Below are 17,437 nucleotides of genomic sequence, written 5' to 3'. Positions count from 1 at the left end.
TCCCTCACCCTCAGCAATCCCTCACTCACTAACAAATGACGAAAATCAGTGCAATAGTACAATCTAAAGAGAAAAGATGAAGCAAAGGCAACTTAAGAAGCAAAGTGTGTGAATTAGGAGAAGAGGAGGAGGACATACATATACGAAGCGATACAAATTAATTAATACAAGTCAAAATAAGAATTGCGTGTTAATCAGCAGAAGATACAAAGCAATATACAACTCAAAAGAAGTGTATGAATAAGCAGCAGGGAATACAAAGAAGATATAAAGCAATACAAGCCAAAAGAAGGTGAATTAACAAGCAGAAGAACGTACCAAGAAGAGGAGGAGGAATAGAAGTCAAAAGAAGTATATACACGTGTGAACAAGCAGAAGAAAGTACCAAGAGGAGGAATACAAGTCACAATAAGAAGTGTACGTGAGAACAAGCAGAAGAGGAGGAGGAAGAGGAGCAATACAAGTCAAAAGAAGAGGAAGAAGAACTCGGGGACCCCTCACTCAGCCCTCACATCCGCTGGACCCTTCATGACACCCTAGTCGCCCTGATGGTCCTGCTTCACTGAGGGGGACAGACAAGGACAGAGGAGGAGGAGGAGGCCCGGGACATGAAGAGGTTCTGGCTGGAGGACCAAGACAGGTGGTTCTGGTCAAGCACAACCAGAATGGCTCTTCCCGGAGTGCCAAGGATCAGCCCCTATTACCTGCTCGTCATCATTCTATTTATACATTTCGTGCCTTCTTCGTGTACTGTAGGAGAGGTATGGAGTGTCTTGTGTCTTCATATTCACTTGTAGTTCTGTTGGCAAGGTTACAGGACGCGTGGGGGGGGTGGAGGGGGGCGGGTTGCCTGCTTGACCCTGTACGATATGTCAGGTGATTTTTTACATACTTGCTATTCCATTTAGTGCATACTTAAGGAAATGTTGAGCGGGTTTGTGGTTGTGAATTGTCATAGTGTATAAATTTTCCTAGTACCTGCTTGGCCCTATGCATGGCGGGTTGTCTTGCCTAGTGGTGATTGCTTTCCTAGTGATGACTTGTGAGGGAAATGGGGTAGTGCTTATAAGGGGGGTGCCACTTCTCACAAGGTTTTAACATGCTGGTCATGGTTATGTTTAAGTTGTGTTCAATATTGAAAATTTAATGAATTAAAATATGTGGGTCCTGCAGAGCGCTTCGGCGGAAGTGGGACCAGATAAATAAGAAACACAAGTAACAAGTAACAAGTAAAATGGATCACGCTGTTGCTGTTGATGACCTCCAGTTTGTTGGTCAATTTTATCATGGCATTCCAATCTGTGCTTACGCCAGGTAAAAGAATAATAAGGAAACCTAAACGGAGGTGGGAAAATACGGTAAATCTTCGGAATGGCGGCTCCTAGCGGGTGAGCGTTTAGGGCACGGTGTGGTGGTAATTACAATATTTCAAGCACGTACGACGGGGTTTTGACAAGCGGACAGGCGTGTTTATGTCATAAGGGGTGTATTTTTCCATACTGGCTTTACGATTTCTTCCAAGTCAATGGGCAATGAGACTGCGAGCTCCAGGGTGAAGAAAGGGAAGAGCCCTCGTGAAAAAATAGACCCCTTGTGACATAAACACGCCTGTCCGCTTGTCAAAACCCTGTCGTACGTGCTAGAAATGTTGTAATTACCACCACACCGTGCCCTAAATGCTCACCCACTAGGAGCTGCTATTCCTAAGATTTACGGGAAAATTAACTGTCATCAATGGTCCAGAATGATCATCAATCTTTGTGATCATTTTTTATTGTTAAACTGCATTGAAAAGATTTAAACCTTGACTGTCTCTAACCTAACCTAATGAGTAGTAATGTAACCCCATCAAAACAGTAACCTACCTCTTCTAAAATAGAAACCTATCAGAATAGAGTACATACATGAGAGGTTTGGTTTGGGTGTTACAGCAAAAGGAATAGATTGTGGAGTGGTCAAATGGGTATACGCTGAGATGGTTTGGACATGGGATGAGAATAAATTTGTGAAGAAAGTGTATTGAAGGATCAAGGCAAGGGGTGCCAGGGGAAGACCACCTGTGAGGTGGATCAACAGGGTGAACGAGTATTGGAGCGATAAAGTTGGAAGTAGCAGAATTGAGTGTGCTGAGAGAGAGTGCCAGAACAGGGAGAAATGGAGACACTTATGCTGCGGCCACCCCCTATAGTGAAGTTCCCGTGAGGGAGAAGGGCGTTTGCGATATAGATAGATAGATCAAAATAGTAAATAGGGATTTTTCAAAGTTTGTTTTGGAGTTTGGTAGGAATTAGATAATCTCCCAACTCAAATCTTTTTGATATTAATCCATCCATGTTTGTATAGGTGAATCTCAGTTTGTATGTTCCCCCTTCGCTTCCTTTTTGTGTTTTCTAATTGCTCCTCTCCTTGCTCTTCCTGATCCACCACTTCATTACACTGTCATTTCAAACTCTCCCAAAAAAAATTTCTTCTGATATTTCCTCATTTTCTGCTTTGCTTCATTTAACAATCCTTTCATCTTGTGTCTTTCTCAAACATTCATTTTTTTCTGATCTATGTCATTTTATGTGTCTTTAACCCCTTAATGACGACGTTGCCACTGGCATCATATAGTTCTTTCTGATGTAAGCAATGAGCATGACTCCAGCATTGGAGGGCGAGAAGCTTTCTGGAAGTTGAATGGCGCGTGTAACCATCTATCTGTTGATGCTAAGTGACTAACTGGCACCTCTTTTGTCCCTTAGACGACTCCATGCTAAAAATAGTCTACAGTTCCTGCCTACGCATCATGGCGTCTGCAGGACGATTATGTTCCCTCAGCTGATCTGTTTCGGCGGTCTTCCTTTCGTTTCTGCTCGTTGTGTGCGTGCTGAGCATAGTTTTGACGCCTCCACTTATATACGTGATGTTCTAGAATCTAGATGAACCAATATCTTGTTCACAGGAGTGTTCAGAGGAGTGGGAAGCAGAAGTTGGATTTTTTTAGGAATCATGGAATTCCATCCAAACGGTCTGTCCAAATAATAATCTGATTTCACAGTTGAGTTATACGGATGATTTTCTACAACTTCTATTCAATGAGATTCATTCCAGAATGAAAAAAATGACAAAAAATATTTTCTGAGTTCACTGCAAATTTGGCTCTCTGTAGGTAGTAAATTTCCAGGTCAAAGATTATAAACTATATTTTTCAAACTCCATCGTGATAAAAGGAGCAACTTTTCTTCAATAAATTTTCTTGTATGTAGCACCAGTAAAAAGTTGGAATGTTTTGGGAATCTTGGAATTCCAGCCAAATGTGACAACCTAGAAAGAAATGGATTTCACAACAGGGTACGGCAGAAAATTTTCTATAAAACAGCTTTTATGACTTTTTCTCAGTTTCAAAGTGTGTTTTCCGCTGACTTTTGCATTATGGGGGGATCTCCCGAGAAAAACTTTTGCAGTTTAATGGGGTTAAGCAACTTTTGGTCAAAACTTCTTCTGCTGCTGTCTGTGATTTCAGCATCAGAATCAGTTGTCTGTTGTGTGTGTGTGTGTGTGTGTGTGTAATCTTTTATATAAACTATTCATTTGCACTACCATAAACTGTGCCTCTCCCTCCTGCTATATGTTACAACAATTGCTAAAATCTCCATACTATTCAAATTAAGGCCCTTAAGAGTCATTAGAGAGTGTACTCAAACCACACCAAGAACACACAGGCATACTGAAACAATGTTATGGTCCATCAAGCATCACCTAGATATGATCAAAAGAGTATTATTGAAGAAATCGCGTTGTTAGAACATTTACATTAACCAATAACAAGCACTGTGGTATGGATTGGCCATCTCTGACCTCCGAATCTATTTGTAAACTTCCAGCAGTCACTACAACTTCATTATCCCGCCACTTTGCATACGCGTGATAAGGACATCAGAATTTTCGGGTAAAGGTTGTGTCATCCTTTCCAGTCTTGGTGCATTTTTGACAATGGAAGAACAAGAGCTACAAATTCAGGAAGACTAAATGCAGAAACAACATGAAGAAGTTTAGTTTCTCATGTAGTAGTAATGATGGTTGGAACAAGTAGGAAGTGGAGATGAAGTGGGCAAAGTACATTCACAACTCTAAATCTAAGTTAAATAACAGTAGATATGGACATGGGTCAAAATGAGATTAACTCTAATCCTCTACGTATACTATAACTAGGTAGTAGCTACTAATACACACACTCGAAAGCTACAGTATTTGCTAGACCCCATTTTCCTGAATTTACCCCGATGGTCCCTTAGGCTTAGGAACCCCCCCCCCCCCCTTTTCTCTCTCTCTCTTTTTTTTTTTTTTTTTTGAGGGGACAGGACAGACAGTATTGAAAATTTTGGGTTGTTATGGTGTTGCTGGTGTGGCTCTGCTTTGGTGTTGAGGATCCTTGAATGAATATTAACAGATATATGCTTGACAAGTGGATTCTGTTTATATCAATGGTCCAGATTATATTTAGATAAATGACCTGAGCAGATAACCTGAGATAAATTATGAGAGTTGGTATTTTGTTTGCCGAGTTGGAGTTGGAAAAGTTGGCTGTGAGCCACAATAGACTGTATTCCTCTCTTTTTCGGCAATGTCAGTAGATTCATTTAGATATTGTCTCAAAGTTTGGAAATGTGTGAACCACATGTTTTGTAGTTCAATTTAAATTAAGATGATTTAGATGGGTAGAGGCAACTGCTTTTTCTATTTTTTTTCCAGACTTGTGACCCCAGTAGACTTTCTCAGTGTAGTAAGAATGAAATCTGTCGGGAGGTGAATGAGACCACAGCAGTATGTGAATGTAGGAAACCTTTTGAGGTTGATAAAGAAACGGGGAAATGTGAAAATCCCAAGCCTGCACCTCCTCCACCAGGTAGGCATTTTGCTGAGTATTAAGTAGTTCAGAAACTTTAAACTGCATGTGATATATTTTAAGTAACCTAATTTTATATTATGGTAAACAGGAGAACCTCTGTATTCTTAGAACCCAATACTCCAAGAAATCTATAGTGTTTACTGCTTCAATATTTAATAAAAAATGACACTTTTCAATAAAAATATCTAGTATACACACACACACACACACACACACACACACACATATTATTTCTCGAGATCATGTAGGATGAAGCCAGAAAGATAACAAGCAGATAATATGATAATCTTATACAAATACTGTGCATGGCTACAAATCCACAAATCTCCTTTGTCAGGGTCTTGGCACTTCACACACAAAAAGACATTGCTATCCATTCTTTTGATTTTTGTATGTCAGAATATAATGCAAGGGCTAAATGTTGCTATAGGTCAGTTTGCCTCTGGAAGTATCTGTATTGTCATTAGTTTTGGAGTATTGGCATTAGTATTGTCCATTTTTAGCTGATGTTGCCAATACTTATGATTCTTTTTTCCAGATTGTATGATTATGAATTGTTGATAAACACTACAAGGCTGCCTTTTTTTGGCTTGTAAATATCCTACCTTATTCCTCTGAACAATGTGGAGCTTTGTGTGTGGTCCCAGTGCAGAGTGTGATGAAGTTCAGGGCAGAATAGCGCAGGATTCTGTATCTACTTAATTCCAATGAGTGGTACATGATCAGAAGTTTATTGCTTCAAAAATTGAAAGAGTCTGCCTTGTGCTGCTTTCCTTTTAATTGATAAAGCTCACCCAGTAAAGTTTTGGCAATAGCTTTTGCAGATATCCTACTATCCTGTTGTTTAGAATGAAGTTAGTCATAGTATTTAGGCAAGAAATATTTATGAACCATATGCCTAGACTCCAAACTTTTACAGCATGTTGCTGTTATGAATACAGTCGGCACTTGTAATACAATAATAACTATTTGCATTTCTTAGCGTATATTATCATGAAATGAGAAATAAAGTGATTGAAATAGTGTGAATCAAGTGGCGGCAGCAGCTAATATCCACTCATGCTGAAAACATGCCTGACTCACCCTGCCCCCACCCGACCCTTGCCTGCCTCTCTTTCCCCACCTCCCCTTCTGAGTCTTACTGGCCAGCCTGTTTTCCTCTTGCCTGCCCCTTTCCCTCCTCCCTCTCAAAGCATTGCCACGTAGACTGTTTTGCTCTCTTACTGAACAAAAAATCGTTCCAGAAAAGTGTTGTAAAGTCGGATTTGATGTAAGTTGAAATGACATAAAGCTGGGTATGACTCTATATTTATAAATGCTCTTCCTCATTGCCATTTATTACCATAATGCATGATGGAAGCAGACAGAAGGTATTAGCTTTTGGCCGATGTTTACATAATGACTATGTAGCATCACTACACAGTACAACTAAGTCAGGAAAAAAATCTTACAATAAATGTGCTAATAAGGGACATAGTATAGACTGTAGACTGGCACTTTGTAGCGGTACCAGTAGTAGTGTACTAGTAGTAGTAGTAGTAGTAATGGTAGTTGAAATAGTAGTAGTAGTAGTAGTAGTAGTTGTATTTATAGCATCATGTAATATAGGAAAAAAATCCAGCCTTCACAGGACCTAAAAATATCTTGCTTGCTGCTTCAGTCACTGGCTTGCAGTTCTGACTCTTACTTAATTTTGTTATGTATATTGTTGAGGTTTATCTCTAAAAGTTTGATAGATACATGATTATTAATAAAGATGCAGAACTATTTCATTATCAGTATAATCCAGTATCTTAAAAAGTGATAAGGGCTTTAGTTGGAATACAAAGTCAATTTGCTGTATGTTGGAGCATGTCAAGAATGGACCAATGAGCACGAGAACATTGCTTATGCACTGATGTTCAGTGATACCAACTCTGAATACACTACCTTAGCTGATTTTTCTGTTCCAGGCACCAGGATACAGAGTGTATGTAGTACCATGAAAATAAATAACATTACATTGCAAGTATCACAAGAGATAAAACATTTTATTAGTTTTATTTAGTAGGTTCTTCATATATATTTATAATGTTAATAGGTAATTTTTTATATTCACAGATCCATCAGGAAGCAACTTGGGTTTAGCTCTTGGTCTGGGCATCACATTTTTCCTTATATTTGTGATTATTGCCCTGGTCTTGATACACCGCAAGTTTGGACTATTTTCTGGTATGTGTGATCGTTTCCCTTCCCTCCGTAGCCTTGCCATTAGAAGTGGGGATATCATTATGGTAGATAATGGGGATGAGGAAGATATTAATCCTATAGTCTGAGACTTGTCTGTGCTAATCTTAGTGTGAGACTGTTCCTTACACTGTGGTGTCTATTACTTGATGATCTTGATTTTAAAAGTATTATATGAAATAGTTTAATTTGAAAATTTAACCATATGTTTTCATAAATAACTATATTAAGTATGTGCACTTTATGGTTGTGTTTTATAGTGAATTTGAAAGAGGCTGATGGCATAGTAAGTTTAATTGTGTAGGATAATTTTTTGAAGAACTACTGTCAAATTTATGATGTGACATTTATTGGTATACTATTGAAGATATACCCCTATGGACCAAATTGGTTGGTGTGAGATAGGTTATTTTTAAGGGAACATGTGTCATGAACTGGTTTTATCATGAAGACCTTACCAAAAAAATTAATGGCTGTTTGTTATTTTTCTCTCTCTTTCACTTGCTCTGTCTATAGGATGCCAGACATAACCATACATCAGTTTCAGTGGTACAGTGAATGAGCTGAAGGAAAATGTTTACTGATTCTCTGGTTAGGTAGTATGGAAGCAATCATGCAAAATATATTTTTGTTGTGCATCATGAAAGTAGTAAATATCAACTCACTTCCAATTAATTCTGTCTTTGTTCCATAACTTAAAACCAAACAAGATTTTCCTTCACTCCCTTCTACCCGCCAGGAGGCTTAGCTTTGCCACACCCCAGCCATTCTCACCAGGCACATGGGGAGACCACTTCACCCCAACTTAAGAATCTCATAACCATTCTCCTTGTAATCTTGGAGAATCCATTACATATGTTAAATTTATTTCCACTTATTTTACTTGGCTTTTCAGTCGTTTGTAGAAGTATTTAATTGTTAGTTTTATTTTCTATTGATCACTAAAGACACTTACTGCTCATTCTGGGAAGGATAGTGTAACAAACATTCATTCTTGTTCAGCATTCCAAAGCTGAGCCTTGTGCCGCTAAGTGTTATTTAAAACTACTTTTTTATGCTATTTTTATATTTCAAAATAAAACGTTCAACTTGTATAATTCTTGCTGTTATCTTGCATTGGGGAACTTTCATGTAGCTTCCAGTTATTTATTTATTTTTTTCAAATAAACTAGGTTCATGTTTTCTTGTATGCCAAAGTTGTGTTAGAAACGGAGAAATTCACACTTGTGTACTTCAGTGATGCATAGGAGTGGTAGGAGTTCACCAGATAATTTTCATTCCTTATGCTAAGAATCCCTAAGCCATTAAACGTTAAACTTTACATTCATTGAACTGTTAGATGGAGGTGAAGAGAAAGGGTGACCTGTAATTCTGAGTTTGAATCTAGGCACGAGTCCCTACAATAGGAGGGAGGTAGAGTAATTTTCCTTGTGGCCTGGAGCTCCAGAGTGATCACGCACACACTTGCGCACACACACACACGCGTGTGTGTGTATATATATATATATATATATATATATATATATATATATATATATATATATATATATATATATATATATATATATATATATATATAAAAGTTTTATAACTAATGTTTTGTTTTGTAGATGTACTTTATTGAATAATTTCATATCTTTATTGAGAGTTTCTGTTGTTTTGTTTTGGTATATTTTACTGTGATTTACACTTTGTTTTCATAAAATTAGTTTGTATTTTGTTTCACTGATTAATTTTTTTGCACTGTCATGAAATGCCTTTAATGGAATGAGTGTTTGGTATGAATTTGTGTATGTATTTAGCTATGTAATTAATGTATCATCTTAAAGAGTTTGTTGGACTGTGATAATTTTACATTGACATATTGTCGCACTGCTTTGCAGTTATTTTCCTTTTATTGTGAATGTTTATCGTATATACCAGCTTCACCTTGTGCCTCACCTCTTTTTGAACAAAGGCAAACAAAATAATGCGTGTCTGAGGTAGTTCTTGATCAAATGAAAAGGAGTGTTGGTTCAAGATAACAAATAAATTTTGTTTTCCAAATGATTTATATTAAGTTAAGAAAAAAGGTGAATATCTCACCTTTAGGAGAGGTCAAATAAGACAAACTATTGAAAATATTTGCTGTATTTGCCGGCATATAGGATGTGCTTTATTTAGATAAAAGTTTAATACAATTTCTCTGTTTTATATGTGTGTGTATTACAGATCAGAAACTGAGTGCATAAGGCATGAGGATCTTAGCTAGGGTGTCAAACAAGTAGCAGTAACACACACAAATTGTGCTTGGTTGTTGTCTACAGTAAGTCCCCACTTAACGTTCTCGATAAGTTCTTAGGAATGGCAATAATTTATATGAAACCAGTTGCTAAACTGATATAAATAAGAGCCAAGGTCACATGGCATATTTCTGGTCTCAAAAATGCTACTAAATTTCTCACTTCTCAAACAAGACTAAAAATATTTATAATATGAAACATTGAATTCAATGTGAGCTATACATACTTTTAAGAAAGCTTAACTGAAGCAAGTTGTTTGAAGAACTGCATTACATCTCACTGAATGACGCTACATCTGCGAGGTTCACAAAGCATCTGTCATGCTCTTTTTAGACTCAATAGGGCATAGTGTACTACTGTATATTATTTGCCATTGAATGTTTTCATAAAAATTGGGTTATGAAAATATCAAATGAGTAATAAAAATTGGATCATGACGACAAGCAGTTACAAAATAAGACGTAGTGTCATCATCAGCGATGAAGCTTTCACCATTTTATTTTACAGCTCGCCAGGTGGCCAAACGTATCTTATTGCTTAAATTGATGGGGCCTATTGTGATGTTTACAGTGTTCGTGAGTTAGATTTCTGGGTCTAGGACAACTGGCCGCAGCCACCTGGCCGCAGACTAACTGGCCGCGGCCTACTGGCCACGGGAAACTGGCCGCGGCCTACTGGCTACGGGAAACTGGCTGCGGCCTACTGGCTACGGGAAACTGGCCGCGGCCACCTGAACCTGAGTCAGTCGTCAAGAGATTCTTGTCTTATTAACACAATCACGGATGTGTCCGCGGCGGTCAGTTGGCTGTGGCAAATTGGTCGGCGGCTAGGTGGCTGTGGCCAGTTGTCCCAGTCCCTATATTTCTAGGTCCTTGCATACTAGGCATAGCACCATAGGATTATGCATACTAGGGGTGCCTACTGCACTGGAGTTCAGCACATACTGTATCTATATGCACTAGATCATATGTTTTCCCCAACAAAACTACTTTAAAATTACTTCAGATAAATTTTTGATGAAACTTAGTAAAGAAAAAATCCCTCAAAATGGACTTGTAAAATAGGGTGCATTTTATGTGGAGGTGCATCTTATATACCGGCAGATATGGTATTAATTGACTAAATTTTTTAATGAATTAGCTTTTCAGCAGATTTTTACATAAGCTTTCTATCATTTTCAACAACTAGTAAACAAAACTATGTAGATGTAATTAGATCTGTACCTGTTACTGTGTATTTTGTAAAGGGATTATAATTTCTATAAACTACTGTGACCTATAGTTGCTGAAGAGCTGATAATAATTTAGTAGAGTTTAGCAGTAGTTAGTTGAAGTATTTGCTCACTCATGGCTTTCATTCATTGTTCGTGTGAACCATCTCTGAAACTTATAATTTCTTTAAAGATGCACCCGTTTCATTAGCTTTGCAGAAACTGGGATTTTGTTGGGTGGGCTCTAAAATGCTGAAACTGGGATGCCTCATTGTATTGCTGGTATGCCTGAGCCCACTGAAGACATGGTAATGGGAGGTAGCAACAACCCTCCTCTCTTTATACCTTTGGAGGGATTGTTATTGGATTACTGGCTCCAAACAATTGATGAATTGCTAAGCCTGTCAGAATTGCCGGGGTGGTGTGACAGACCTATTTGTGGATGAAGGGGATGTCTATCTCCTTGGCATGCCAAACACAACTGTACATGGAAGATGAAAACTCTACTGTAACACTAATTTTCTGGGAACTGACTATTTTTACTGGACATTTCCCAGTGAGTGTATACAGTTTTCTTTGTTGCACCTGGTTATGAGTGTAAGGACATAGCACTTTCTATCAATATTTCACATTTGATAGTGTTATTTTAAATAATTTTTGTAACCACCTATAGACAAAAAAATACTATTGGAATGATGCTGAGTGAGACCATTCCTGCCTCAGCTCAAGCACAATAACACAAGTGCTAAGAGACAAGCAAGGTATCAGCTGGCTGGGTTAGGTGCAGTGATGGCAGCGGCATTTGTCATGGAAAAATTAAACTGTGACTGGCAATAACAATGAGCATGAAGAGAGACCAATGGATGTCTGCATGTAAACAAACCTGGCAACAGCAGCATTTGACTAATAATTATGTAATTTGACCAATATTGTGACTTACTAAAGAGTAATGACATACATGGATTGTGGAGATATAGTCATGCTGTGTGGTGCCAAATCATGCCATGCAGCAGTGGTGGCAGACTCAAGTCTTCCATTTTTATTATCATCTAATAAGAAAATATTGAAGTGCTGATGACTCATTAAATTGTCGAAATGTATCAGTTGCCAAATATTTCAGTTTACCAATGTACAAGGTGTTTTTTATTTTTGAGACAGAAACGCACCCTCAGTCTTAGCCAACCAAACTTTTCTTGTCTGCGTGATTGTGCTGGATTGTGTGCATATGCTAGTACATGCACATACTGAAGTGTGTAAAACAGTCATTCTGCTCTTTCAAGCTATGAAAAATTTTACATCCCTATTCATTGTGCTGAGACTGCTACACAACATCATATACATTTGATGAATTTAAATAAGGAAAAAATAGTATAATGTGTTAAAGAAAAGTGAGCCAACCTTATGGCTGCGTAATCCCATCACAAACTTCTTCCCTTTGGTAGATAGGAAAAAAGAGTAGAATTTTGAGATTACGTATATGGAGGTTATTCTTGAGATTATTAGTCTCTAAACTCATTATGAATTTTAATACACTTGGAGCTCCTGAAGTCATATTTTGAAGTGAACAGATTTTTTAAAGTTTTGCAATCAAATACCAAATACAGTACCAAAGTAGATGTTCATACTTTTTATCTGGATCACCTGAATTATCCCTTCCAGTCTGTCAGCTTCATTGTTTGTCTTGTAATCATGCTATAATCATTTGGTCCACATACTTTTGTATATAATATTCTGATATACAAGTTTATTTTCTCCCATTTACCTTATGTTAAAGAGTAAGTCAGAATGGAAAGAAGAGTGCTGTTGATGGTGAAAGTTTACCTCAGCTGATATATATATACACTCAACCCTCGATTTTCCAGGGGAGCAATTGTGTGGGAACCATAAAAGCCTGGGTATTGGGAATTGTTACAGTCTGGGGCCTTGGCCCATTCTCAGGTGTTTACTACACTCAGTCCAGCAGTTGCCAGTGTTTAGTACCTGCCCCAGATTTTAATCACATTTTGTCCAACACATTTAAGCAACACATTTAAGAAAGATTAACTAAAACAAATTATTTGAAGACCTGCATTACACGCCAACAAACGACACACTGTTGGCAGTGGTCACAAAGTGCCTGTTATTTTCTCCTTTGATCCCAGGTGTTGAAGCATACCATACTACTGCAAATTATTTACTAATTAATGTTTCTTCTATGAAAATCATGTAACGAAAATATCGAACTGGTAATTAAACCTGGGTCATAGCTATGATTAACAGATCAGCTGGTAATGTAAACAAGCAGATGCAGTGCCAGTGCAGCATTCACCCTTTTCTTTTTCAACTCTTTGGTTGGCCAAAAACAGTGTACTTCTGTGAATTATTATGCACTTCATTCCAGTACGTACTGTGTTTACATGCAAATGTAAGCTCACAGCGTGGCCACTTAACAGCACGAGACAACAATAAACAGATATGTCTGGCACACACACTGCCATCTAGCGGGTGTTATGAACACTGACCAAGGAACAGAATCTGATTTATGGCTGGACTTCTGTTTCAATACCTGGATTTGACCAGGCTTATGTCCGATAACTGCCAGACATAGCTATGACTTCTAATTTTGATTTCTGGGAATGATTGGGCATATCTCCGGTAATTGCTGAACCCCAGATTTTGTCCAGGAAATTGAGATCTGGGGAATCAAGGGCCGAGTGTGTGTGTGTATATATATATTTTTCTATGTATTTTGGCATCATGAATCTCATTCTGTTACAGCATATACAGTGATTATCAAGGGTCCTTTTTTTTAGATATTGCATAGTCTTCACTATTTCTGTAGGTGCAGTATTGCAATTCAAGTTTTATTGTGCATGAGTCTCCTTCTTGTGGACAACTTCATACAGTTCATGCGTTTAAATTTGCATTTATAAAAGGAGCAGGAAGTAATTTGTTTCATTATAATATGCTTTGTTATCTAAATTAAAATGAAAGTTTCAATCTAGTATATAATACTTTGTAAGATTAGGAAACTATTTATTTTTAGTTCCTTCTCTTTCAGTGTGTTTTGCATGACCACATAACAGAAACACATACATTTGAAGATATGCTGATGTAAACATATTCCAGTATGCATAAAATGTTTGCCATGTTTGCCATATTTCTATGCAGTCAATTGGTAACACCTACAACAACTGTTCATGACGTGTATTGAAAGTTACCGGAATACAGTAGAAGCATGCAGCTCAGTTGGATTCACAATTAGGGCAAGAGATGGTCAATATGGTGCACTAGGTTTTCATTATATGTGTGGTTTGATTCCTGTAAAAACTAAACATAATGAGAATTCACATATAATGAAGCTGTTTTTGCATTTATTTTATGGGGATGCATTCCATAATTGGTCTCTTAACACTTTCAAATGGTAATATCCACAATTTCATGCCAACAGTATAGTATATATAGTATATGACTGGCAGGATGACTAGTGTGGGAATCACTGTCAGATGTTACTGAGAGACACTGGAGTAAATTGGGCATGAGCGAGAGTAAAACGTTTATGGCACATGGGGCATAAGCTACCTACAAAAACATTCTTTTTATGCACTATAATTTTCTTATTTATATACATCCTGCTTCAAGTATACTTATAAATTTCATGCTTAATGTTTTATGCTTGAAATGGCCTCCCACAAAAGCTCTTACAAAATATAACCAATATATTTGTGGGTTTCTCACAAATATGTGGGACATATCCTTATTTTTGTTGGAATATTCATACACAGACACCAGGCATGCTAACTGGGCAAATTTCCAGAAGTAAACCAGTCTCACTGTGGCAGAAGAAATGGCAGTTTTACAAGTTGCACCAAAAACATGATGTGACATACTGTGCCATGCTCACTTAACAAGAAAAAGGACGAGTGTACCACATGTGGCCGCCTTTCTTTCTTTTATGTCCTGTCATTCCTTGTGCTCTTTGCTATTATCCTGCACCTGAAATATACTAACTGACAACCTCAGGTCGAGATACAAACATATGCCTTGTGGCTTAGTCAAATGACGGGTTGTGATGGACAGAGGATGCACGCCCCTCCCTCTCCTCAGCCATCCATTTTTACTGGGGCTTGTTCCTGTGGGCTAGCTAAGAGATGATTATCATTATCATTGACCGTGAGTTGTGTTATTAGGAGCGCATTTTTGGATGGTGCTAGCAATTCTGCCGTGTCCAGTGAGGTGCAACTTGTCACCTGTTATCATATGCCATCTGATCATGGCAGGTTAAGGGGGACTGTGGGGCTGTGACTCATCCTGTGTGCATGGAGGACCCCAGATTCCTCACCCTGACCCCCTTTCACATTTCACCCCAAAATCAGGTGCTAAAAGCTGTGGAAAGTTTGTTGTAAGTCATTGAAGTACACATTTACATTTGTTAACTTTTGTTTTTCAAAATGTGGCAGTTTTTGAGTTCTGGGGAGTCACCCTTCATGTTTTTGCACTCCTTAGGTTTAAAGTGCCCTAATATTATGCCCTGCATATTGTAAAATTTTAATACATGGATTGGTCAAATTACTATGTCGCATATGTGTCAACTTACATATGTTGAATCCTCATGTATCGAGAACCCAGTGTGCTTCTCATAGTTCAAATGGCTACTTCCAGAAAAAGTTAATAACTGAAGTTTTGGGGACGGAGCTCAGAACAAATAGCAAGATTTGTTTGTCTTGAACATAGAGGTGTATATTACTAGCACAGCAGAGAAAATTCACTTAAGATGCAACACAACAAGTTTTATTTCAAGAGTACTGTATTTACAACTATTTAGATTGTAGTGATTTATATGTTAATCTGCAGTCAATAATACCAGACAAAAGAAAGATATTGTGAAGTATCACAGCATGGCAACATTAGTTTGTATATGAATATATTATGGGAATTTTACCATTATAACAAGTATTTAACCAGCATTATACATAAACTAGTGATAGAGGTACTGGTGTGTAATGATGATCATATGGTGCATCTTAGTGAGAGCCAGCTGTTCCTCAGTGTTACTCACTTAAGGTTTTAAAGTAGCAGTAACTTCACAAGAAGGAAACACTTAAACTAGTTATGTATAAGGAAATTGCTTAAGTTCAGTAGTTCTTTAGTTATGTCTTTGTCCATTATGCATTCTTGATTCATCAGAGCATATGACTGGGTCCGTAGTGTTAGGTTTTATAAATACTTTCCCTTGGATGGGTGACAGTGTGCGTCCCATCAGTATGCATTGGCAAATATCCAGAGGGCTTGCAAAGATTTCTTTGGAGTCAATTCACTTGTGTGTCATGTACTACACTATTTTGAATTTATGCCTTTGGTGTTTATAGCTAAAAGGTACCTTCTCTGCTTCAGCTATGTTGATCACACGGATTTATAGATATGTTTATATAGAATCATGATGATGGTTCTCAGGAAGATGTGTAATGATATTTATAGTATTGCATGCCTTTCACTGAACAATGAGATTTTAATATAAGCTTTAAACTATGGTACAAATCATATGTGTTATTGGGTGCACATAAATTGTGGCAAATTTTCCCAGTAATTGGTTCTTTTCTTCACCAAACGGTTCCTTCTGATAATTGTGAAAACACTCAATTTAGTTGCTTGTTTAATGAGCATTGAAAGAACTCTGATGACTACTAATGATTTTATTTTTTATTATTTGAATAAATTTAATCTGCTTGTGTGTTAAGCATAATCATTACAGGTAGGTTTACTTTGGTAAACACTTCAGTGATACTAATGAAATGCATTGTGATTTACTTCTAACTTCAGCTATATGTGTTGTGTTTGCCTTTAAGCCTTCAGATGGTTATGTGATGCTATCATGTTACTGAATGCAAGATTACAGCATGAGATTATATAGTAGTATTCAAGTTGCAGGAGCCTGCATTTGCAATGCCCATTTTCATTTGTAAAGGTGAAGCTAAAGCTATGAAATATTCCAATGAGCATGAAGAGTGTTTGATATAATGTGAATTGTTTCCATTATTAAGTAAGCAGAATCTTTAGCATAGCACAGGGCATTTTAATTTAATAATTGTGGGATAATTTTTTTTGTTGGCTGTTTAAGGATTTACACTTTAAGCTAATGCATAATGCATGTGACAGTGAAGACTTCCATGCTTGGTCAGAAATATATTTTAGGACATGTTAGAAATTGACACAGGTTGTATTCATTCATAATAGATGTTCAATTGTTTCTTATTGGTGAACGAATATGCAGAACCCGGTCATATTTGGCATATGGCATCTTTATGTAATTTATTTTGTGAAGTGTTGGTGTTTATTGGTGAAGGAATACTAATCACACCAAATGAGAGGAAGGAGCATAATGTTAATCAACTGAGTGTGTTGAAAATGTTTAATGAAGCCACTTTCTAGAGTTGATAAATACCAAAATGCTAGTCTATTGGAGGTGCCTTAGAAGTCCTCCTCATACCTTGTAAATGATCTTTATAGTAATACCAAGGTGTTACTAAAGGATTCATTCAGAATTTATGCTGATTCTTGATTTGTAAAAAAAATTGCAACTCAGTAATTGAGGAAGGTAAAGGTCTTATGTCTTCAAGCTGTGTTCTTCATTGTAAAGAAAAAAAAAATAATAATCCTTGGAAAAAATCTGCTTAAAAGTACTCTGCATTAATCAAAGAGTTTTCAGAACTGTTTTCTTATGGAAAGATACTGAAGTCTTTCACTAGGTACGGATGGATGGTTGTTTTGCTCTAAAGCATCTATGATAGTTTTTTATAGATTAGAGCATATGCTACATACATACATATATATATATATATATATATATAT

General features: G+C 37.2%; 1 protein-coding gene across 1 annotated transcript; it reads left to right on the top strand.

The window, feature by feature from the left end:
- The first annotated feature begins 370 nt into the window (after nt 1–370).
- LOC126996475 (uncharacterized) lies at nt 371–16,940 on the top strand. The gene is made up of 3 exons (XM_050856956.1): nt 371–761; nt 4,735–4,888; nt 6,992–16,940. Exons 1-3 carry the CDS (start codon nt 609–611, stop codon nt 7,204–7,206), a joined length of 522 nt encoding a protein of 173 aa, XP_050712913.1. The 5' UTR covers nt 371–608; the 3' UTR covers nt 7,207–16,940.
- The last annotated feature ends 497 nt before the right edge of the window (nt 16,941–17,437 follow it).

The sequence above is a fragment of the Eriocheir sinensis genome, chromosome 10 (assembly GCF_024679095.1).
Source record: "Eriocheir sinensis breed Jianghai 21 chromosome 10, ASM2467909v1, whole genome shotgun sequence".
NCBI classification, from domain to species: domain Eukaryota; kingdom Metazoa; phylum Arthropoda; class Malacostraca; order Decapoda; family Varunidae; genus Eriocheir; species Eriocheir sinensis.
This window is presented reverse-complemented; position numbering and strand designations above follow the sequence as displayed.